This window comes from Telmatherina bonti (genome assembly GCF_933228915.1).
Source record: "Telmatherina bonti genome assembly, chromosome: 7".
In the NCBI taxonomy this organism is placed as follows: domain Eukaryota; kingdom Metazoa; phylum Chordata; class Actinopteri; order Atheriniformes; family Telmatherinidae; genus Telmatherina; species Telmatherina bonti.
Genome location: NC_136625.1, coordinates 20,929,080 through 20,953,880, shown reverse-complemented (window position 1 = coordinate 20,953,880; position 24,801 = coordinate 20,929,080). Strand labels below are relative to the sequence as shown.

Below are 24,801 nucleotides of genomic sequence, written 5' to 3'. Positions count from 1 at the left end.
ATATATATATATATATATATATATATATATATATATATATATATGAATGAAACCCAACAAATGTTAGCTATGTGAACAAAAAACAAACAGAGAACCTGTTAAAAAGAAAAGTTAATTATCTTTTTTTCTTCTCTGAAGACCTAAGGAGACTGGGAATTTTACTCATGAGGTAAAGTTTGTATTAAAAGCTTATTCTGATTACTTTGATGTTCATGCTGTGTTTTAATCTAATCATTCATTTTTTGCTACCCTCCGTGGCCATAACAATTAATTTCTTGACAATGCAATTACACTTTAAATGGAGCTTTCATCTCCAGCTTTGGCTCAATCAGTTCCAGCGTCAATCTGTGTGCTGGTTTACCTTATTGTGTGTGACTGTATGAATTCATGCATGTTTAAAGCAAGAGAGGAAGTAGCACACGAGGCAGTGTTATTTTTGTAATTCTTTTGAAGATAACTCATCTTTGCTTTCAAGGTGTGACAAACAGAATTGTTTCCGCTTCTGCTGTTACTGAGGCACACTTAAATTAATTTTGAAGTACCACTATATTTGCCTCTGACCCTGTGTGATTGATTTAAGTCGTATTCATGTGAACATGAGGCGAACAAATATTGAATTATAATTAAAAGCAACACATTGCTTCTGCAGTGGATAACTCACATTTAAAAAAAAGAATCTTTGTAGTGACAAAAATAATCCTGAAAAGAAGCACATGACCCAGGATAAGAATTTAAACTTAAACTCCAGTCAATGTTACAAAGACTTCAATATTAAATAGTATGAATAGCTGAATTATAGAGGAAAGTTGGACATTTTCCCTTCTTTGTGCTATAGACTTTGCTCTGAAGGACTTTGGATATAAAAGGACGAAGCAGTAAATGTGAGGTTAAAGTGCTTGTGTTAATCTTTAATTTGGGATAATTTAAGTCATCCTCTTTTTCTGACCTTTTTGAGCATTTGGATTGTTTCATGATCGAGAAAATTGTGCATTTGATGTGACCAAACCTTATCTAAACAAAACATATGTGAACACTCACGCACACCTAAAGATGAAGATCAGTATTTTAACCATGGTTTAATAGTGAAATGTGAAAAATGTTCTGACGTCAATAAATACTGAACTGTGCAGCAGAGAGCCAGTCTATACTGGATAAGTTCAGCCAGTGCAGCAGATCGCCATGCGCAATAGGGACATGAGCTATCTGAAAGTGGTATGAACAGTTCAGTTAACTGAAAGTTCACCTGATTGGCAATCTAGAGACTTTTTCAACCAAAATCTGAGAAGCACCACCAGGGATGATAGGAAATATTCCAGTTTAAGGATATACTGACAAAAGAGCAACAACTGCCACGACTAAGACTTCCTGATCATTTCACTGAACAATCTTCATATTTTATTTATTATTTCAAATACAATAGTTCATGTAACATTGCTGAATTGTTGCCAGGTGATTGTACCTAAGGAGGAAGGGCAGGCATGACACATTCAACAATTTACCTCTGCAGTAAAACTGTGATTGTGACTTACATTTAGCAAAGATGAGTTAATCCAGCTGAAGATGAGCACGATGCAGAAGAAGAGGTTTCCTACAGCCTTTTCATCCAGTCTAATGGGCAGATGGAGGTGGCTCCGCAGTTCGTTAATATCTTCCTTTACGTCACCTCAAGTGAACGCCATTGCTGTAATCATTTACCATTTATATTGCAATATAAATGAAGATTAAAACATTTCTTTTATAAAATGGAAAGTCTTTGCATATCTGATATCTCATGAAATGGTATTTATGTGATTCGAATTGTTTTTCCATTACTTTGGTTTTAATAGCTATATCAACAGAGGTGTATAAAGTAGAAGTAGAAGGTAGAAGTCCTGTGCGGCAGCTTTGTCCAACCAGTCACTAAACCAGGTGAATTTGATTAGCTCAGCTCCACTGCAGGTAGATGAGCCTGGTCAGTGAAAACACCTGTTCTAAATGCATCGGTAGATCCAAAAACATGGCAGGACTTCTACTTTATTTTTACTTCTACTTTATACTCTGTATATGAATAATATCAGCTGTGTCAGATTACTTTTTTACATTACTGTTAATGTCACATTAGAATTTTTTAAGTCACACACTCAAATATCATTCTAAAGTAGCCTAAATGATCAAATTTCATTCTCATTCAGTGACGTGACAAATGCATGGGGTTATCCAAGCTGGTATTCTAACCCCAAAACACTCCTGGAGCATGCAAAAGAAAGTTGGCATGGGCAGTATTTTCTCCACTGACATCGGTCTGTGACAGGCTGCTGGATCTGTTGTGTTGTGATCAGTCTTGATCAAACCTGCAGTGGCTCCAGGTTGCAGTCCTCTGAGAACACCTGCATCAACCACAATAACTTTATAACTGTTCTTCTTCTTTTCCCTCGAAAATTAATTCAGTGGAGCTGGAGGAATGCGTAATGGAGCGACGCACCACGGGCTTATCTGCCCCCAGTGGAAACATTCCCGCCTATACCGACGTCCAATTGTCAAATCAGCCGTAACAGACGTCATTAATTGATTTGAGCAGCCTGCTGTTTCGGGCTTGTAGCTCTCCTTCTCCTCATTGTGAAAAGACTCAACACAAACGTAGTAGCCTATAGTAGGCTGATGTCAGTGTGACGCGCCCAGCCTCTCCTCCGTGGATGGGAGACGTGAACAAGTCGCTATTTGGCGACGTAGATGTTTGAAAGGTAAAAAAAAAAAAAAAAAAGAAAAAAAAAAGTCATTTTGAAGACTGGGGAAATTTGTCTCAAGCATTAGAAGAAGCGGTCGGTTAGGTTGTTGAATACTTTTTTCTAAGGTAAGACGTTCTTGTTTGTGATGAGCTGACACAAAGTGGCATTGTTAATCTCCAGAGTGTACTGAAATATGCATAGAGCAGACTGCAATTTAATGTAAGTTATAGCTGCCAAGGTTCTTGGGTATTTTGTTAATTAATTAATCTATTTATGTATCCATTTACCTTTCTAAGATTGGCCATTTGTGAATGCTGTCAGTCTTCATTTGGGTCAGAACAGGATAGTCAAAAGAGACTGTCTGGATATTAATCTCTACAAAAGTATGCACTTTTATGCGGTTCTATATTTGTTTAAGATTAACCTGGCCACGAAAAAAAATGATCTGGAAAGTCTTGATTGATTTAAATGATTGAATGATTGTCTTACATTGTATTTGAAGCTACCTAAAAAGTTGGCTGAAAAGCCCATCTATCTCATCAGTGTAAAGAAAAACAAACCCTTCCCGTTAAAGCGTCTTGTTTCTTGCAAGTCATGTAGGATGTCCTGTCCGCGCTGAAATGTCAAAGCCGTGTGACCAAAATGCAAATGTATCAAAAGTTGGCGGTGTGTGTAACAGGGAAACCACAAGTTTTCCATTTGGAGGGATATTCTAGGACAGAGCTGTCCGGATTTCTTTTTACTGATCTGTGGACCAGTTGCTTTCAAGATGTGCAAGCAGACCAGTTCATATTTACACATGCTATGAAAGATTTTTTAAAATGTATTTATTCTTTTTTTTTAAAATTTTCTTCATCATTTAAATTGGATAGGTATCTTCATGTTGAGGGTGAAAAATATGGTATTAGGTTACAGTAATTGCAGGCATCTGTTTTAATCACGCATGGTGGACTGTTCAAACCAGAATACAAACAATCTACTCAACTGTATTACATCTTAGATAGATAGATAGATAGATAGATAGATAGATAGATAGATAGATAGATAGATAGAAAGTGTGTGTGTCCATGCTTTCATGATGACTCGTTGTGAATGTATTAAATAATGTTAGATTGATTACAAGCTAAACCTATACTGGCTTTCTAGTTTGTAATGTTTCATGTGTCAGTTTGCGAGGACGTTGTTTATCATTTGTGTATAATACAGTATTACTTAATTTGTTCAGTTTACCTCAGTTCGATAGAATATCAGCATTAAATGTTATACCTAACACTGAATTGTTATGCATTTGCATGGACAATCTGTAGACAATTAAAATTAAAAAGTTGAGATGACTTTAGTTAAGTTATCTTTACAGTCTGTGTATGGAACAGTCCAGAGCATCGTACTTGGAGATGATCTCAGAAGAAGCAGACAGATTCTGTTATCTAATGTTTATTGACCGTCATTCATTGATTTATGCCAGTCGATCATTGTTTGAATTTGATTACTGAGGCAGAATGATTATGTGCTGAATATAGGTAACTTACTTTGCATGTGAATGTGTTACACCTCATGTTACGAGATTGCAAATGTTAATAGAGTCATAAATAAACCTGATGTTATTATACTTACATTAATGTAGAAAATCTTTTTTTTTTTTTTGACCAGTGACTGACTGAAGTGAGTGGAGAGTCATATAGAATTACGTGATCCTTTATTTAGACAAATTTTTATGAAATATCTTTATATATAAAGCTTAATACTAAATTATGACATTAGGTATAACATCTTCCTTCATAAGTAGGTTTTTATTTAGGGTAAGAAGGGAGTATTATGACACACAAGACTGGTTAACATTAAATTTATAATGTAAATAGTTTTAAGCAGTCTTTGAAAAGTTTACACCGTCAGGTAGCTCTGTGAATGCTAACAAAGCTTAGTGTGATTTACAACACTTACTTGGTTGTTTTTTGGAGCAAAACTTGATGCTACAAACAGCTGCTTACAATGAAGCATTCATACATTATTTCATCTCTCTGAAGTTGCACCAGACCCCTGACTTTAGTGACCCTTTTAAGTGAATTTTACATCAGTATAAATATATTTCATCAGTTCCTCCAAATATTTCTTTTGTTTAAATTTTCCTTTCAAGCAAGACTGTAAATATGTAAATGCAGCCTATAACATTTCAGCAGTGGAGCAAAAATCTCTCCAGTGCTTACTGGGGCAAGTAAAGTATATATATTTTTTGGTTTGTTTTGTTTTAGAGCTTTTAAGTTAATCTGCATGCCTGCCTGCCTGCTGTGGTTGAAAATGCCACAGTGAAAGCTGCAAGAGTGAACAGTGCCAGATAAACAATCAAATGAAACTTGAAGTTAACCTTCATGAATCTAAAAAGAAATACATACAATTTTCTGTTAGCAGTCACTGTAAGCAACCTTTATTATTATTATCACACTGCTATTACATGACTGTTGAATGTGGCCGGCGTAGAGTAACTTCTCAAAGTAACGTACATAACTATTTGATGTCCTTTAGGCCGAAACATACAGATTAAAAGTCAAAAGTAAAAGCCTAAAAATGACAAAGTAAAGCAAATTCTAAAAATTTTAAGCTTACATATGAAAGAGAGGAATATTTGGTGTGTGCTACAGACGCGTAGATTTTTAGATGTCCAGTATATTTAATGGCTTCAGAGATTGAAACGATTCATACTTTTCTGAACTGTTTATAAATATTGGCCAAATATTTTTAATTAATTAGTTTTTAGGACGATGGGAATGCATGAAATGCTGACTAAAACTAAATGAATTCTAATACTTTATTGTCATTGTACATGTATGATGCACAAAACACAACTCCCTGTAGTAGTAGTAGTTTAAAATTATAAACAACAAACGTATAAAATAAACACAAGAATGTGTACTTGGCGTTGTCTAATTGTAGTGGCATAGTTTGGATTAACAACCAGTAAACATAACTAGAATAAACACTAGTTATTTCCACTAATCTAAAAAAGACATATAATGCAAAAAATAAACAAACAAACAAAGGGACTTAAAACAAGTGGTGTACTGTCTCACCTAAACAAAAACATTGTTTTTCAGATGGGGCTATTGGCTGAAGACATTGCATTTCACTCCAACATACCTGTGCCACTGGACATAACAGTGGCTGTGGTCTACTCTGTTTTTGGTGAGTTTGATCTACAAAAATGTTAGTAATTTTTGTGGGGGTTTTTTTTGTTTTTTTAAATTATTCACAAACAGATCAACTGAGTTAATAACATTGTAAATTTTATAAGTTTTCTGCAAGTTCTACTCGAGCTTAAATGAATCACAGCATGAAGGAACGCTGCATGCGGTGAAACCTTGCAAGTTTAATTTAGTGGTTTTCATTTTTCTAAATATAAAAATATCTTTATGTATCTATTCATGTGCCCATTGGTATTTATTGTATAATATACTTATAACTACTTACACCTGTATATATCAGTTTTTCTTCCTTTACATGCAGTCCATATTAATCCAATCAGCCAATTTATGATAGATTATCTTCGTGTGATACGTCACAAAGAACCTCTGACATCATATTTTATGTTGAAAACTGAGAAAAAGAAACATGGTTAAATCAAGTTAGATCACATATATTTGGAAGACTGCAACCATGTTGAAAGTCTATGAAAAGTTACAAAAATAAATTTTTGATATGTTGGGATATCATTATATCAATCAATATATCAATAAATCAGTATTCTTTCTAATTTGTTGAAAATTCATAAAAATCACATGACTGAGTTTATGATCCTAGAAAGTAAGGATATTTGAATACTTAATTTATTAGTTTAGAAGTCTGGAGTAAAATTCAAAGGGGTAAAATGACTTAAATAAAACCTTTCCTTCTAGAAGAAAAATTTTTCCCATCCATCCATCCATCCATCCGTCCATCCATCCATCCATCCATCCATCCATCTATGCGTCAGGAAGTCCAGACTTCCCAGTCCCTTGCCACGCCTCACAAGGTGTTCCTAGGCCAGGTGAGAGATGTACTCACTCCAGGAGACACCCCGTTTTTGGACTCCAAAATAGGTGTGTACTGTGAACTGCTATTCAGTCCATAAGTACAAACAGCAGTCAGAAGGCTTGTCAACTGGAGTAAACCCCAGTGTACAGGCACCAGGTTTAGGGGGCAATGACTGTGCCCTCACATGCTCAGCGCGTCTCAATGGAAGAGTTACCACCCCTTCTAAAGGACGCTGGATCCAGAGCTCAAGCCATGCACAAAGGTTAGTCCAACTATATCTAGCTAGAACCACTAAACCTCACATCCCAGCTCAGAGAGATGGTATTCCATGTCCCTTTTACTGGTTTTTGCAGCTGAGGATCAGACCTCCAGGGTCTGACTCCAGCAGTCCACTAGAAGGAAAGAGTGTTTGGATCATACAATGTGTTGGGGAGTGTGCATGATTTGCTGCACTGATTGAGTGATCATTTTAAAATAGCATCCTTTTAATGCAGAGAAACAGATTATTTTTTTTACAAGAAATTAGCAACATTCCTGACTCAATATTTTAAGCTCAATTTCTGCTATTTATGTCCTCTTATATCCCAGCAAAGTGAGAACGAATCATCTGCACAAATGTGGAAGTGTCCACAGGGATTCTCCGCTCCTTACTGTGTGCAGTCCACAATTCTTTTTACATATGGTACATGGGATTCATGGCTATGGCACATATGTCTATATCAATCTTACTCTCAAAAAAAATAAGAAGGGGGCAAAGATGACGAGCATAACAACAGATTATATGTTTGAAGAAGAGAGTTTGGAGCAGGACCACTGCAGTGCACACCATTTAGAAAATGTGTTTCAAAGCCCTGTAGATCAATTTAGTGTGAATGAATGGAAAGCTTTAATATAGCTTAACCAAATTGTAAGAATAGAACCATGTGCACAAATGGAGAGTTGCGTGAACAACAATATCTAGCAACTGGTTAGTGGGACATCATAAAGACTGGAAACAAGAAAAATCAGGCTAAACACAACAAATGCCACCTACCTAGCATACCTTGGGCTCATGATTAGTTTTGGTTTTCTAGTCTTGGTCATCAGTCCACGGCAGCTGTCCTGTTTACTACAGTCACATATGAAAGGGCTGTTTTGTTTTTGCAGGAGTATGTTCATTATTTGGCAACAGCACACTACTGTATGTCTCCTACAAGAAAAAGCACCTTCTGAAGCCTGCTGAGTTCTTCATCATCAACCTCGCTGTGAGTGACCTGGGCCTAACTCTGTCACTCTACCCCATGGCGATAACCTCAAGCTTCTCCCACAGGTACTGAACATAACATCCACTGCACAGTTTACCTCACAAATGGAGGATGGGATACTTTCAGCTAAAACATGCCATAGTTTTTATAGGTACCGCTTGGAAATCACTTGCATATTTCGTTGGTTGGTTACCAGTTTGATTGCTGTTAGTTCAAAGATTATGGAGTGTCATGTTCAAGCTACTCTTTTCTCTTTCCTTCTTCACCTTTTCCCTCATTGATCTTTCTTTGCTGTCTTTTCCCTTCACTGTTCTCTTTCTCACACCGCTTTGCCCTCCCATGCAGGTGGCTGTATGGAAAAACAGTCTGCTCCATATACGCTTTTTGTGGCATGTTGTTTGGCCTTTGCAGTCTGACCACCCTAACTCTACTAAGCATGGTGTGCTTTGTGAAAGTATGTTATCCGCTCTATGGTAAGTCTTCAAAGATGCTGCGCTTGCTAACTGACATGACATCGGATTAACTGTCGCATCCCCAAGGCATTGGTAGCTGATTTATCTACGGAGGGAAAAGAATAATCCTCTGTAGTGCACTGCACATTAGCCTTTCTTTGATGAGTGACAAGTGAAGGGTTTGCATTCGATAAGAATTACTTGTGATGTTGATTCATGCAGTGCAACCGGGCCTTCTGTTTGGCCTCAACAAAGCATCTTTCCAATCCAGTCTCACCAAAGAGTTTCTATATCCAACACTCTGTTGTACTGTGAGCCCTGAAGCATTACTGGTAAAATATTTAATAATATAAAGTCATTGAATAAATGATTGTAAATCCTATTTAAAAAGTGAATCTATATTACAATATGGGCTCTTAACTTCATTTCTATTGATGGCTTTAGTGCTGGAAAAACTATATAAATACAGAAGCAATCATATCTCTATGAACTATGGTTCACTTTTGTTAACCTGACAAAATATAATTCATTTTTCAGTCATCTATTTTACCCATTAGTGCAGGTTAATGAGGCTTGCAGCTGCCTATTGCTTTATGCTCTTCCTGAGCTTCTGTCGCTTGATAATTATCAATTCATATAATTACCTCATTCTATAAACACTCCAGGAAAATGGTAGCATGTGCTAATTTGCTTCTTATCACACTAAAGTAAAAAAGACGGTTTAATACTAGCTCCTACATGTGCATATTTAATACTTTTCACTCGACCAAGTGGTCACATACCTTAACATGAAAATTATGCATGATTGTTGGTGGTTGAAGTACTTAAAAGTGTTGTACATGCAATACTAAGTTTTCTGAGTGAGAATCATAGTGTAATTCGGACATTAAAGTCAATCTGTTTGAGGAAAAAAATTCACCATCTAAATCAACTTAAACCCTTATAAAATTGCATTTTAGTTTAATTAACAATGAGATTTATTTACCACAACTTTCCCCCCAAAAAGCTCCATTTATGTTGGGCAGCAACACCTAAATAGCTGTTACCCAAAATCTAGACAGTGGAATACCAAAATATACACTACAGGATTGTAAAAATAAATAAAATCTTCACTTTTTGCTAAATTAATGCCCAACAATAAGCAATTTAACAAGTTTGACACAGCTTTCAATGGACTCTGCCATTCAGAGTCCATTGTTTTGGTTGATCGGTAGCTCTTAGCTTGGCTCTCTGTGTAAATTCCTTCTTTTATTTTTCAAGCTTAGAAGACTGACCGATGTCTGCGGGCGTGACACCAGCTGCTCACACACAAAATAGGTTCAACAAAATAATTTTTAAAAAAGAAAATATCCCTTTTGATGATTGTGCCTCTAAGTGAAAATAACAACAACAACAAACTGTTAGACATATGTTAATGGTTTCTAGATTCTGGTTCAAACAATGTGTCATGTATCTTTAAAATTTCATGACTGCTGACATGGGGACAACCAGACACCACTCAAATGTAGCATCTTTTTTAACATACACAACACACAACCAAAACTGCAACAGCAACAAAAATGTCCCTCAGTTCACATTGTAGGAAGGCTGCAAAGAGCTTTTTCAGTAGAGAAACATATAATCACTTCACAGCGGAGGAAACAACTCATTGTGGGAGAAGGACATGTCCCTCACCTTTTTTCACCATTATAGTAGAGAAAGTGTGTTCTCAGAAGAGACTTATCTTTACCACAGTCAGAAGGGATGGTGAAACATGAATGGCATGCATGTAACTACAGAAGTCACTGCCTAACAAAGTTCAACAGTCTTTTTCTGGGATTACAATTCTGAGGACCTTCACAGGTCATAAGTGCACCAGTGCAGCAACAACCTTTTCTTCTTCTTTCTTCTCCTCCTCCTCCTCCTCCTCCTCCTCCTCCTAGTTTATGTATTTTAAATTGAATATAATTTTCTAACCACAATTACAATAGGGCTTTTGTGTTCCCATAAGTTACACAAGCTTTCACACAAGTGGACTGACGCACATCTCCTTCCTTTTAAGAACGAAACAGCCCTGTTTGTGACCCAGACTTAACAGTTATGCTATTTGAGAGGTTTTTTTCAGCCTTCTGTATAGCTCTTTCTTGATTCCTCAAACTGTTCAGACTGTTTGTTTGACCTTCAGAACCAGAGTTTTTTCTTATCTGAAATATTTTTATCATCCATTTCGTGTTTCAAAACAATAATAAGATTTTAGATACTATTATTTGCAACATAACTTTCTCAAAATCATTAAATTACATGAAAAATGAAAAATAACCCACTCTGTTTTCCCAGGAAACAGGTTTAACCCTGTTCACGGCCGTCTGCTGATTGCCTGTGCTTGGGTCTATGCCCTGCTGTTTGCCTGCTCACCACTGGTCCACTGGGGAGAATACGGACCAGAGCCTTACGGCACCGCCTGCTGTATTGACTGGCACCGGTCTAATCAGTACACCACAGCACGCTCTTACACTGTGGCACTGTTTATATTTTGCTACATCCTTCCATGCTGCATTATTGTTGCATCCTACACAGGCATTCTGGTCACTGTGCAAGCATCCAGGAAGACTATGGAGCAGCACACATCAAGGCAGACACATATGAGCAGCATTCAGACAATTATTGTTAAGGTAAGACAAAATTCCACAAGAGACTCAGCTCTACCTACTTACTTGCATACATATTGTGATTATCATTGCAATGGTGAAATCTTTATCGGAGTCTTTTCTGTGAATGTAATTGAGAAATAAATAGGCATGTATGGGAAGACTGTGCAGACGGCGAGACAATGAAAAGCTAGGGTTCAAAGGTAACATATTAAACACCTCCTTTTATATAGCACCTCCACTTTATTGAAGAAATTTGCTGCGACCTGACCTAAATAGATAACTTCTTGTGACACATTTTCTGATTAGAAAGAATGGACTATGAGAGAGTAGGTATTCTCTGATTAATGAAGAGTCAGAGCTGCCTTTGCTGATTAATCAAAATATACTCATCCCCAAAAGAAGGTTAAAAAAAATTGAATTAAATAATATAAATGAAACACTGAGTCAGATAATCTATTTTAAGTCACTGATGACATTTTATTAACATTACTTTTAAAAGAACAAATCTGTAGTTTTCTGTTTCTGTTATCATTAAATCCTCAAATGCTGAATCAAAATTAAATGTTAGTTTGGTTTAAAATCTGATATAATATTGCAGTTTGGGGCAAACACCATTAAGTGATCTACACTGTTTCAGTGTTCCTTCATTATTATCAAAATGAACAGTGTTGAACATCTAAACAAAATAAAATAACGTACAAGAAATAGCAGCTTAAAAAGGCACCTTAGCTTCCTGACAGAATTCTGTCAACTTGAGAAAGAAGCTTGAAAATCTGGACAAATATAAATTTTAGGTTCCTTCTCTGCTTTGTTTCAGCTCTTCTCTAAAGTCCCTTACAGCCACGGATACTTTAAAAGAATCAGCCATAGACAGTAGCTTCAGATTCCTCCTGTGTCTTACTGGTTACTTCCACACAAGCATGGTTGTCATATTTGATATGCAAGGAAAAGACAAGATGAGCTGCAGCTTGTCGGGTTAATGTTGTACTGTTAAAACACACTGATGGTTTCAGCAAATTCTTTCACCAAATTTAGCTTTAACAACAAAAAAGAAAATATGTAATAATTCATTTTAATAGTTTATATCTTTGGAGGTGAGTGATATAGATGGGGCAAGGAAGTTGACAAGAAACCTGCTTAGTTGTACTCATTTAAAAAAATAAGCTGTTATCACTTTGGGAAAAAGTGTATTTTAGAGGAATATACCTATAAATCTATGCAAATTAGTTAAGTTGCTCTTTTGTATTGTGTTTCCTTTTTTTCTCCAAGCTAAGTGTTGCTGTCAGCATTGGTTTTTTTGCGGCGTGGAGTCCATACGCTGTGGTTTCCATGTGGGCTGCCTTTGGACACATTGAAAACATTCCTCCTCTTGCATTTGCAATGCCGGCCATGTTTGCCAAGTCCTCCACTATCTACAATCCAATCATCTACTTGACACTGAGACCAAACTTCCGACAGATAATGTGCAGAGACCTTGGCACGCTATGTCATACATGTCTGAATAGCTGCTTCTGCCCCAAAGGCCCAGCAAAGTGCTGCTCGAAGCCAGACATCCAGGTTAGACTTGCTAACACTCGCAGACAGACCAACCAGTTCCCTTCATCAATCTCCTCTGCTCAACCGCCTATACTAACTATAAAGGATCACAGCTGTCAGAGGTGTAAGGATAGTTTTGAATGCCACATACATTACCCTCAAATGTGTGGTTTAACTGATCCTTCTGCCATCAAAGTCTCATCAAATGCTGAAGACACTCGTTTTCCAAACACACAAGAAGATGTCTAAGAGTGAGTGCCCCAACAAGTCCCCGATGACCATGATAAGAACTTCAGAAGCAAGCAACCTCCATATTAATTTAGAGATGATTCCAAGGTACACCAAAGAGGCTTGGCCCTGATAATTTTGATGATTTAGAATATATCTGGAAATATATATTATCTTTAATATTTCAAATGTGCTATTAATTAATTTCCATTTTCAGGAAACCTTGTTCAGGAATCTACTTTAAGTGTTTAAGTTGAAATGTGATATTTTCCAGCTTTTTTTCCTTTTGCTGTTCATCTAATTTGCATTCTTCTATATTCCTTGTCTTGATAAGTCAGCTTTACTTTGGCTAATACCACAGTAAAGAGTATATCAAAACTGATGCAGACAGTTTGCGATCACTTAATCCATGTATGAAATCTTATTCTTTTTTCTGTCAGATTTACAAGGCTTTAAAAAGAGAGGTTGGAGAGGTTTTCATATAAACTGAATTAATTCATAATTTAATGGTTACATTATCCCTGGTTACATTGTCTGGGTTTATCTTATGTTATATTTAATTTTGATTTTTGACATTTAAAAGAAGCATTTCTTCCTAAATTATGGGTGCTAATACCTGATTTTTTATTACCTGTTTATATTAATAACACCTAAATTCAACCACTGGAAACTGAACTTGTTGAGAAAATATGGCAGCCAATTAAAATGATTTCTATTGTATATTCGAGTTATATTTATTTTAAGGTGCTATAGTTTCTAAGTTACAAACTGAAGCTTCAATGTTATAAATTGCAGTTTTGTTGGAATAGGGTCATAACATGTTTTTTGTTACTTGAAATTACAATGGTACTTGATCATTTACCAGTTGTGAAGAACTCAATGCTGTTGCAAACTTCAGCATCACACATCTCCATTTCACTGTGATAGGTTGAGGTGAAAAGAAGTGAATCAAACCAGTACGAGTCAAATCAAGCTCCCATCGATGAATTAATTTCTAACTGATGTTGCTTGTAATAGTTGCATGTAAGTTGTGTAAAGTCATGGGAATGAGACCCAAGAAACAGTTAAGACTGTGTCTGATCTGTTAAAGAAACTTGTCTGTTTTATCAACCCACAACAAGGGTTGAATGTCATCTTTTTATAACCTGAATTAAATATTGTTTTACAAACTTAATCTGTTTATTTTCCAGGTGTTTTGTCACAAAACCATTTTTTAAGAATAAAAACAGTTTTTAACATTTTGTCGTTCAAGCGCTCTGATTATGTAAGCAATAGAAAAATGCAGTCTGGTAAAAATACCTAAATTATGCATTTGTGTCAATTAACCTGATTGTTAATCCTTTATTGTATGGAGTAATTAGTATTCTCGTTGTATGGAGTATTAGTATTAGAAGTAATTAGTATTTTTTTAGCAGTGACATTAAAAAAATAAGTAGATAAAAATTTCTGGTGTGCAAAAACATGCACTTAAAATCCTTTGCATATTTCCATCTAAAAGTGATTTCAATATTTTCAACAAAAGAAAAACAGAATGTTTGTCTTATTATTTAATCTTTTACACTTAATACTTATTTGCAAATAAACAATTCTTTTTTCAGACAGAACTCTTCCACAAAAAGCTTCCTGAAGTTTACATTGTAGCTAAACTTTCTTTCTAAGCCTAGTTTGAGAAAAACAAGAGAAAATCAATTAATTTATTCAAACAAACATTTTGGCAGCAAAAAACGCATTGCAGAAAATAACCTGGAAGATGAGAAAGATGCTGAAGTAGAAACAATATTCAACATCACTAATATGCATTGTGGAAAAAATACTTTACACATTGTTCATTTTAGAAACGTGTAAAAGATTTATTGCTAATGTTGTTTGGTTTCCAAGAACATCAAAGATATTGAGGCTTACACATTTATGAGAAGATAAAAAGTTTTTAACTGCATCTTAAATACTGCACTGTAGCACAGACAACCTCAACACCAAAGTCATTAAATTCAACGACTTCAAGAAGAAATGTGCACATTTTCAGGATAATTAAATTCTGAGCTGCTGAGCAAAGTAGCTCATAATCCAAAGTGCTTGAAACGGTACAGCAACAACAGCTAAATAAACTGTTAAGAGACATCATTACAGTAGGACCTGTGTTCAAACTAACGGCTAATACATACATGTTTTCATTTTGCTGTCATTTGGTGAAAATACATTCATGGTAGTGTATCACATGCAGCAGCCCTTGAACATTAAGGAAATAATTCCTTTATTAAACTTGTGTATTACAGAAATGTTTCAGGGAAACATTTTCATCCTTTAATACAGTTTCCATCTCTCCTTATAACTTCGCTAATGTTCTTAGCTTTTCTTAATCCTCGTTTCTGTGACAGGGATCATTATGTTTGTACTGGACTGGAAGAACTATTCCCCACACATAATTTGACTGGTTCTGAATATGTGTTCATTATTCTATTAATATGAAAGTAACTATGAATATGATGGCTCTTTATATCACATAATAAAATTCCCACTACATACAAAACAAATATTTTCTCAAAATATTTGTTTCTTGGCTTTAGCTCAATACAGTATAATTGTCATCAGAATATTTTTAATATAATTATAAAGTGAGCAGAAGAAAATTGTGTCTTTTACTCATCGTGATTGACATGGGAGAAAAAGTCAAGCAGACATTTGAAAAAAGCATCCTAGATTTACTGTAATTATCATAACAATCAACGCTATCTTCAGTATTTTTCTTTTTAAAATAGAAACTCTCAGTTGGGGTTCATTTACCATAAACTGGTATACACTGTTATCAAGAGTAAATAATATTTTATCACCCAGTTCAACTCATGTTTAAATTAATTTTGAGAGTTTTCTGTAGTAAACAATGGGACTTGATTTTTTGCAGTTTTGTGTTGTAGGCATAACATAGCAAACGTCACTGTACATAAAACCAGATCTTTAATTCTATGCTGTTTTGTGAGTTTGAGTTGAGGTGAACCTTTCAGGCTCAAGAACAGCTCAAAATAAATGTCAAAAGTTAAAAAAAAAAAAAAATAAAAAAAAAAGAGAATAAAAACAAATAAATACCCAAATCGGCTAGGTTTCAAGAGTTTATGCCATGTGGGATAAACTGCACATGTCCAGTATTTTCAGGATGACATCTACCTTTATGTTTCCTTCAAGTGCTTTACAAAGCTTCCCAATTGTGCGCCCAATAGCTCCTTCCTTCATCTTCCAACGCTCCAGCGTCTGGTGCACCATCTCTGGCAGGCCGTCACGGTGGTAGTCATGTTCAATGGTTTCTATTTCCACACTCGTCAGACCCAGGCCGCGGGCGCAGCGTTTCCACGTATTCCCAATGTTGTCCCTCAGCAGATCCAGGTGCTCCTCTGTTACAGCATGGTCTTCTACAGAAACGGAAAGCAAGAATAAATGGGATGGGTACTTGGTGAATAGTAATAGTTTCAAATGCATCTGAATGCAGATTAATTAATAAATAAAAGTACAATTCTGCAACAGGACACAACATTAATTTGTACAATTGTAGAAGCAGAAAAAAATTATCCTTCTTTTACTTAGATTCCACGTTTGGTTTTGGACCTTGCGTAGTGGAATAAAATGTAAGTATCAACACATTACACATTTTTACAAGTGGGTTTATATGAATCCACTGATATAATCTACATATTAAACAGACACAAAATGGTCTTTGGTCCCGTAAATCAACACGACTGTTGATTCAACTGAAGGCAGACACCATATCTGTCCAGCAGAGGGAGCGCAGAATTCTGCAGCTTCCTCTGCCTAAAGTCTTGCAAGTTTATAAGCTCAACACTGGTGAAAATGTTGAAAAACAAATAAACAAAAAAAAACAAAAAAAAACCAAACACAAGAGTAGCTCATTTTAACCTATAATTTAAATGCCTCTGAAATTGTTTCAAACTTCAAACCAGCCTTTTGCACAGGCAACAATTCAGCAATTAAAAACAAAAACCTTCTCCATTTTCCTATGCAACACTAGACTTTATCTTGACACAGACGGCGACACTTTTTCAGTCTTTGTTAGTTTTCAACTCGCTCCTCTAAGTCACAAAGAAGTAATAGATACAGATAAGACAGTATTCTCCACTTCCACCAGTGACACCCGGCATAATGACATAATTCTCTTCCAGTGCCTTCCAAACTGAAGAGAAATTTGGCTTGAGGGCAAACACACATTGCAGGGTAGCATTCAACATGTTTTTTTTTTTTTTAAATGAAATCACGCTGCTTGTATAGAGCAAAGACTTCTTTCTTCAGATTTTTTTACATACATCATGCAACCACAACATTAGTAGTTCCAACTTTATGAATCACTGTACAAATTACATTTAATATAAATTAAATACAAATGTCTAACTTTTATTATAATTATTTCTTTGAAAGCTTGATAAACATCTTTTTTAACCCAGAAGACATAATAATTTTACATTGTTAATTTACAAAGCTAATGTGTTGAAACTTTCCAGCTACCTTACATATCTTCTCTTAAGACTATTATTGGCAGTGAATAACCCAGAACATACATATTCCCCATTCCCCATGCCAGCTGTTTGTGAATGTTTAATATTATCTGGCATCTCTTAGAAGAGAAATTCTGTTCTCAGTAGGGTTGATTAAATTAAGGGTAAACACATGCAAAAGGGACTACTGAAGTGCCAAGATTATGAGCAATTAGCAGGCAAAATCAGAGCAGAAGGGGGCTGCTAACCAGCAAACAGGATAGAAAGTAGTAACATTGAATGTGTGCAGAATTTCTTTTTGCTTAGAGGAAAACAATTAACACAGTGATTTCAAATTAATTAAATGTAAGGATTGCAAACTAAATTTATATAAAAAATGCACAATAACACTTTGGTTTTATAAGAACTACTGTGATTTACCGTATTTCAGGATTTCTTCTTGTATGGATCCATTAAAAGATGGGCACAATGAGCTAAGAGAGGTGTCATGACCTCTGATACTCATCATATTGTTGTTTCCAATCTGGATCCCACTGGCATTTTTAATGTAGAGAGACCCTGGAATGGAAACAACACAAACAAAAGTGGTACAATCACTAAACCGTGTATCAAAGACAACAAAAAGAAGCTGGAAACATCTAGAGCCGGGGTACCCAGCTCTGGCCCTCAGGGAGCACAATCCTGCAGGTTCTCCATGCATCTCTTTTCCAGCACACCTGACTCAAACCTATCACTCTTTGCGTAACTTCACTGGCTTTTGGATCCATTTAATGGAAGCCAGGTGTGTTGGAGCAGGAATACACTGAAAACCTGCAGGACAGTGGCCTCTTTAGGACCGACCTTGAACACCCCTGATCTTGAGTTAGAAGTGGCTAAAATACATTTTCCATGTACCTTGATCCTGGAGTGAGGCACACTTTGAAGGGGTCAAATAGCACGGAGAATTTAAATCAGGGGCTAAGGTATCAGATACGGGGTTAGCTGGCCAGGACTGCTGGCGGGGAAAGGGGGAGTGTTGATATTGCTGGTTATAATTTAGTAGAGAAGACGTGCTGGCAGACGTGTGCAAATGGGAAGGAGAAGGTGAGAACATTGAGTCATACAGCCTTGAGGAGGGGCTATTCAAATTTTCATCATGGCTGGTCGGCTGCACTGGTTCAGCTTTTGTCCAGGAATGGACAGAGGATCTGTCTTGTGTCGGCTGCTTCTGAGAAGGATCTGAGGCACTACAGTGATTTTGAAGGAAAGGATTTGAGGTATTGTTACGATAGGAGTTGGCGGCCGCAGGTTGGATGTTGCAATTATAACTCCCGTATTTGTGGTACTGAAGTTCCCGTTCCAGTTTCTCCTCCAACTCTGAAGGACTTTGAAGTATCTTTGCATCCGTCTGAATCAACTCCCCATATGGCTCACACTGGGCATCGTGCAGGTCCTCAATACTGGCTTCAACTGGCATAGATACACTTCTTTCTGAACTCACCAAAGGAGCTGGAGAATCTAAAAAAAATCAAGAGCGTTTAAAGTTAGGGGGAAAAAAATTCAAGAATGGACTTTCAGGACTTTTGTGTGTGTGTGTATTTTGAAAAATATTCCCAGGTCATCCGTATTACCCACCGTGCTCTATTGCTGAAAAACATTCATTGGTCACTGACAATAATTTCATCTTTTCAACAAGTTCCTCTGGGCCTTCATATTCTTTCTGCATACAACAAAAATATAACAAGACATCTAACATTTGTTATCTGTCATCATCATAATGTAACATATACTGTTCAATGTCTTTATATGTTGTAACACAAGATTACTCAATCAAATTCACCCTTAGAGTGTATATATCCTTTTCCAGGTATGGTTCGAGTTTTTCCTTGTAAAAAGGGTGGAAGCAGTCGTGGGCCTCTGTAAAATAGTTAAAAATGGAGAAAACAAGCATGAGGAAAATAACATAAAAATTAAATGCAAATGATCACATTTATGAGCTTGAAACTTGGGGAAACAACACATGTGGGCATATTCAACGGTAACATAATAAACAAATAAGACAAAAAAAATAAAAAATGCTGTCCTGTTATTAAAAGAGGACACTTCTGTGTATATCATTAAATAGAAATAAGATGCTAGAAGTAGCATTAAGACTCTTATATCACATAAGAGTGTTATGACTACGAGTACTGTGAACCTAGTAAATGCAATAGGAAAGTTGCTTAAGCACTGAAATGCAAAAATTTACAAAAATGTTACAATGCCATTAAATTTGTGCACTACTATGTCATTATTAAGATGATGTTATGAAGTAACGACAGGAAAAGCAAGAAATGACTGAATTGAATAAGTAAAAATGGCAATAATAAAAAATGATAGTCTTTATCTACATCTGTATCTATCTGTGCGTTTGAAGATGCTCTGTAACAGCTGGCACTGTTAATATTACCTATGCCATGTGCTTTTGTACCTATGTGCACAAATAAATCAAACCTGTAAAAGTTGGTCGAAGCTGAGGATTTTGATCCCAGCATCTCTTCATCAACTGAATTATCTCTGCAGGCGTGTCTCCTGGAATGAGACTCTCTGATGGTCGGTCTCCTTTGCGAACACACTGGCTTATGTGGTCTTCACTTCTTGCATCTGGACAAAGAGATTCTTGATTTTAAAATCTGTAGGGCTGCAAAATTGACTTTGTTTTATTGTGTATCTTGTGAATGTTTATGTTTTGTCTTGTTTTGGGACTTTTGCATGTTTGGTCATCCCAACTTACTTGCATATGGTTCTTCCCCAGTAAGAATGACCCAAATGACGATTGCAAAACTGTACACGTCAGACTTTTCAGAGGAAGGTGTGTGGATACTGTTCAGATGCTCTGGGGCCATGTAGCTTAGTGTTCCAGCACCTCTCATCCCAGCTGACGCCCCACTACGACTCTTTCTGCGGGACTCCTCCTTTGTGAGTCTGCTCCATGTCTGGCAGGTGGCCAGGCCGAGGTCTGCAATCTACAAAAACACAAAGGAGAAAAATACTTGATGTGACTGAAAGTGCATGATGGCTGACTCATAAATGTTTTCCGAGTCTTTAAGTTTTATGTACCTTGATATGAAAATCCGTATCCACTAAAATGTTTTCAGGCTTGATGTCCTTGTGTATGACACGCCTCTCTGTGAGGTATACCATCCCTTCCAAAATCTCTAGGATGATTCTTCCCTTAATGGACATTGGGACTTTGACCTAGGAAAAGGCAGAATTTGCTGTACTGATCTATTGCTATCCACGTTATGTTTAATTTAAGCTGTGTAAAGCTACACATGAGAATCAAAAGTAAGGCAGCTGTGCGTGATGCAAACGTCTGTGAGTGATAAGAGACTTGCAAATTACTCACTCTCTCCAGCATGGCCAACAGGTTGCCTCTGGGAAGAAGTTCCATGACCAGAGAGCAGTCTCTGTCCTCCATTATCACACCCAGCAACCTGACCACACGTTCATGGTTCAGGCTTGCCATGATATTCCCCTCCTCCAGCAGAGATTTTTTGCTGTCTCTGGAAAGTATAGTGGCACGTGAAAAAAACACACTTCCTGTTGAACTGTACTGTCCGCATGAACCTGAGATCATTTCACACAGTTTTTTAAAAAGGTAATGAAAGTTGTGTGAAGAGGTAAACTATCCACAGAAATTGACTGACTCCCAAAGCAAGACAGTCTTTACCTCTTATTAAATGAGTTCTTTTCAAAAACATCCATTAAGAACTATTTGTACCTTTAGGATGCTTTATGAATCTGTTTCATTAGCACCTTGAAGATGTGAGGAATGTTACTGTTTATATTAAAATTTCATAAAGTAAAAGGCAGCAAAGCCAAAACGTCTTCTAGGAAATCTAAATGTGTCCTGAAGTGTGAAGTTAAACATTTTGACAACATATTTTTCTCTGCTTTATACTGTACAGTTATTCACTATTAGAATAAAATTATTTTTACATTTGCAGGATTTATTACTGTTCTTGAATTTAAACATTGCTGCCTCTATTGATGAACTAATTGTATGATTTGACAAGCAAATTAAACCTTCTGTTTATATGTCTTGTATAACTTTGATTCCTTCCTTTTGTCTTCTCTTTAGTTTTAGTTCATCCCGCTTGCACTACAAGTGGGGGAAAGGGAAGATTTTTTTGTATTATCATCTGCATTCATTGAAGTTTACGTTTTAATCTAAATAACTTTCAAATTTGGGATGAATTTTTAGATAACTTTTATAAATCACATATTCCTAAAGCAATTTACATAAGATCTTGCATCCAACATCTTCTCACACTGTGATCCATTTCAGAAGGTGGTAAACTATACAGAAATAATTTGCTGTGATTAATATGTGGGTTTATGAAAGGCAGGAGGATGGTGAACAAGAAAAGATGCAAAACAACTAAAGGAACCAGGAATATCTTGCAAATAAGTATATCAATGAATATTATTATGTATTCAATTCAACATTTTGTCTGTCCTTGTGGTGGACAAAATGCCTATATTTTTTCCAGCTGTCACTTTAAATGGTGTTTAGGTTAGATCTGGGTATATGGGTAATATATTGTGTTAAACGGATGTCAGACCAACATCCACATTTCTATCAGGAATGCGGAAATATTTTTTAAGTGGGGGGTGGGAATCAGTGCATGCATGTTCACACCATTTTAATCTGATGACATGCACTTCTGAACATCAGAGATGTAAAACACCTTTTATTCTATTTCTTGTGTGCTCTTTTAACAAGTCAGACTCACTCATCTCAATTCAGAGCCTCAGAGTGTCGTGCTGTGTGAACACATGATTCAAGTTACGAGTAAACGATGGGGAATACCCAGAAAGGTCCCCACAGCAAAAACATACAATGGACACTTACTCGTTGCGAAGAGGACCAGTATACAGGGTCTTTAACACCACCTGGCCAAGTTTTACATGGTAGCATAAGTAAACTTCTCCAAATCCACCATAGTCCAGGGGCTCCTTCTGGATGAGATCAGTCGATCTCATTTGAAGTGAGGATTGAGGTGCAGCGGCCATCCCTGCTAGAAATTACAAGTACACATCGGATACAGAAGAACTACATTTCAGAAACACTCAAAACAACATATTTAACATCTAAACACTGCCTAACATAAATAAAAATGCGGGCGTTACACAATAGAGGAGAATAGCCTCTGCTAGCTAACTAAGCATGACGCTCAAAACATTGACAGTCCGGAGAAATAAGCTAACACCTCACACATACCTAAGTTTAGGCAACAAAACTAACTTTTCTTTCATACCCAAATTCATAACACAAACACAGATTTGATCATACTCTATTTTAACTGTCTGTCTTAGCCCGAACTTGAATAAAATGGTTACCATAAGAAGTTAAAAAATGTCCGTAAAGCCACTTTCTTATTTCCGGGATTTCCTCGACGTATTATTTTAAAAGTGAAACTAAAGCTAAAGACTACAAACAGCCTTACAAGTCGATAACAGACCAAATCGACCAGGACGGCAGTAGATTGAGGTTGGTGAAGTTTAAGGAAAACATAATAGAGGAAAAAACGATAAAACATCCAGAAACAAAAAAACAAAAACGCAAATATAAAAAAATAAAATTTCAAACACCCTATTTCACCACATTTTCCTGACCAATGTTTTATTTTAGACTGCTAGGTATGTCTCAGTGTGTGACTTTGCTACCTCCTACTGGTACGATTAATTATTGCAACTGTAAAAACGTTGAATACTGTAGTATAGGCGTACAATCTTTTATTTGAGATTGGATAGTGATGTATTTTTTAAACTTTCTAATTAGTTCGTTTCTAAATCTTACTACCAAAACAACCACCCCCCTAAAATAAATAAATAAAACAAACTTAAAATAATAATGAAGCATGTAAAAACTATGAATTGTTGAACAAACACCAAGAAACCATTTTCATAAAATTTCCACAGCAATTCTAAGATGTCACCCTAGCCCAGGTGAATAGAAAAAACAGTTCATTGATGAAACAAGCTTTTATGTGAAAGTAAAGCAGGAAACCACCTTAATTGTAGCCTCTGGCAGTGTGGGTGATGCTTGACATGTAAGCCTACATTTTGGGCAACCTATCTGTGAACGCCCACACTATAAATTCCTCCTTTTTTTACACACTAAAGCCACAACAAAGAAGTATATTTACCTGTCTTGTGTTGTGTCAGTTTATTGGTTTATGCATTTTTCTTTTTTCATTTTTTATTATTCACATTTATTGCATGCAAAATAATCCAAAAACTCCCCAGCATTTATAACAATGAGTAGTTACTGACAATTACACAAACACATTAGTGAAATTAATTGTCTGATTTACAGTCCACACCTACTGAATTCGACGCAACTTTATAGTTGTTTGTAGAGTAACTTAAATTATATGACTGGGAACTTCCATAATGAGGTAGAATTGCAACTAATCTTACAACTATTTACGTGTAGGTCTACAGATAACTTTTACAACAGAAGATTGATCTTATTATTCCTATTAAACACTTTTTTAAGGTAGCATGAATTATTTCAGATATTCAGTCATGAGTCAATAACATGAGACAAAAAAATTTAACTATTGAACTAAAACTGAAGAATGAAATAAATAAGTAAATAAAAAATAATGGGAAATTAAAATAAAACTGAGAGAGTAGGCAGGAACAAAGAAATGTCATGGTCAGTTGGTAACATGTTCACTTCACATGCTGAAGACACCGTCTTTCATTTAAGCTGTAGTTTGGTGGGCACGAACACAGAACAACAAATCACCAGGAAGTTACAACAACTGGTGCCTGCAATATACATGTACCGTCAGTGTGGAACAATGGGTAGCAGCACTTCCTGTTGATGTTGTTATCTTGCTATTAATCAGTTCACAAGTGACAGGTGCCATACTTCCTCTATAATGGTGACACAGTTGCTGCCCCAAAGCTTGTAATTTGCCTCTCAATGACTGTATCAGCTGTGTTTAGACTGGCTTTCTGTAATCAATGTTGAGTAAAGATGTGCTGCCTGCCGCTTAGGGTGATGTAAGAGAAGATACACTGCGTTAGAGACAATGATGAATTGGTACAGTTTCCTTCAATTATTTATTTATTTTTGTTTGTTGCTTATTGAGCCAATTACCACCGACCTATGGTTAATTGAAGCATGAAAAGGACATTTAACTCAAAAGATCAGCTTTAGTCTACACAGCACAAAACCAATTTTAAGTTGGATCTTGTGGCACTTTGTGCAAAGCACACTATTCCAAAGGCACAATGTGTTCCCATCTTTTAATTGCATCTATGAAAAAAAAAACCCCAAAGATAACAAACGTTGATGGGTGTGAATTAGCATTTTTGCAATAACAAGGCAATTCTTATTACCTCAAAACATCTCAGCAATGTGTGCAGTGTGTCAAAGACATTTGAGTAAATTGGAAAATGAAGGACAAAGGAAAAAACAGAAGTTCTAAGAGCTTTTTACAGTTGGAGAACAGTGATTTTTTTTC

General features: G+C 36.1%; 2 protein-coding genes across 2 annotated transcripts; one reads left to right on the top strand and one right to left on the bottom strand.

The window, feature by feature from the left end:
- Positions 1 to 5,794: 5,794 nt before the first annotated feature.
- Positions 5,795 to 12,821, top strand: opn7a (opsin 7, group member a; the record flags this gene model as incomplete). Its single annotated transcript, XM_079243792.1, has 5 exons — positions 5,795 to 5,882; positions 7,857 to 8,019; positions 8,300 to 8,427; positions 10,723 to 11,057; positions 12,306 to 12,821. The coding sequence occupies 5 exons, from the start codon at positions 5,795 to 5,797 to the stop codon at positions 12,819 to 12,821; spliced, it is 1,230 nt and encodes a 409-aa protein (XP_079099918.1).
- Positions 12,822 to 14,607: 1,786 nt separating this feature from the next.
- On the bottom strand, positions 14,608 to 22,732 carry ripk1l (receptor (TNFRSF)-interacting serine-threonine kinase 1, like). Its single transcript, XM_079244360.1, has 11 exons — positions 22,661 to 22,732; positions 22,173 to 22,338; positions 20,664 to 20,820; positions 20,375 to 20,512; positions 20,049 to 20,280; positions 19,769 to 19,918; positions 19,116 to 19,192; positions 18,911 to 18,995; positions 18,191 to 18,793; positions 17,717 to 17,854; positions 14,608 to 16,201 (listed from the first exon to the last, which is right to left on the bottom strand). Exons 2-11 carry the CDS (start codon positions 22,331 to 22,333, stop codon positions 15,906 to 15,908), a joined length of 2,037 nt encoding a protein of 678 aa, XP_079100486.1. The 5' UTR covers positions 22,334 to 22,338; positions 22,661 to 22,732; the 3' UTR covers positions 14,608 to 15,905.
- Between the last annotated feature and the right edge of the window lie 2,069 nt (positions 22,733 to 24,801).

Excerpts from the sequence above, each read along its gene's own strand:
- ripk1l (XM_079244360.1), bottom strand. The coding sequence starts at position 22,333 with ATGGCCGCTGCACCTCAATCCTCACTTCAAATGAGATCGACTGATCTC. Across the intron at positions 20,513-20,663 it reads TGTTGGCCATGCTGGAGAGA|GTCAAAGTCCCAATGTCCAT; the intron begins GTGAGTAATTTG and ends GCCTTTTCCTAG. Across the intron at positions 20,281-20,374 it reads ATACGGATTTTCATATCAAG|ATTGCAGACCTCGGCCTGGC; the intron begins GTACATAAAACT and ends GTGTTTTTGTAG.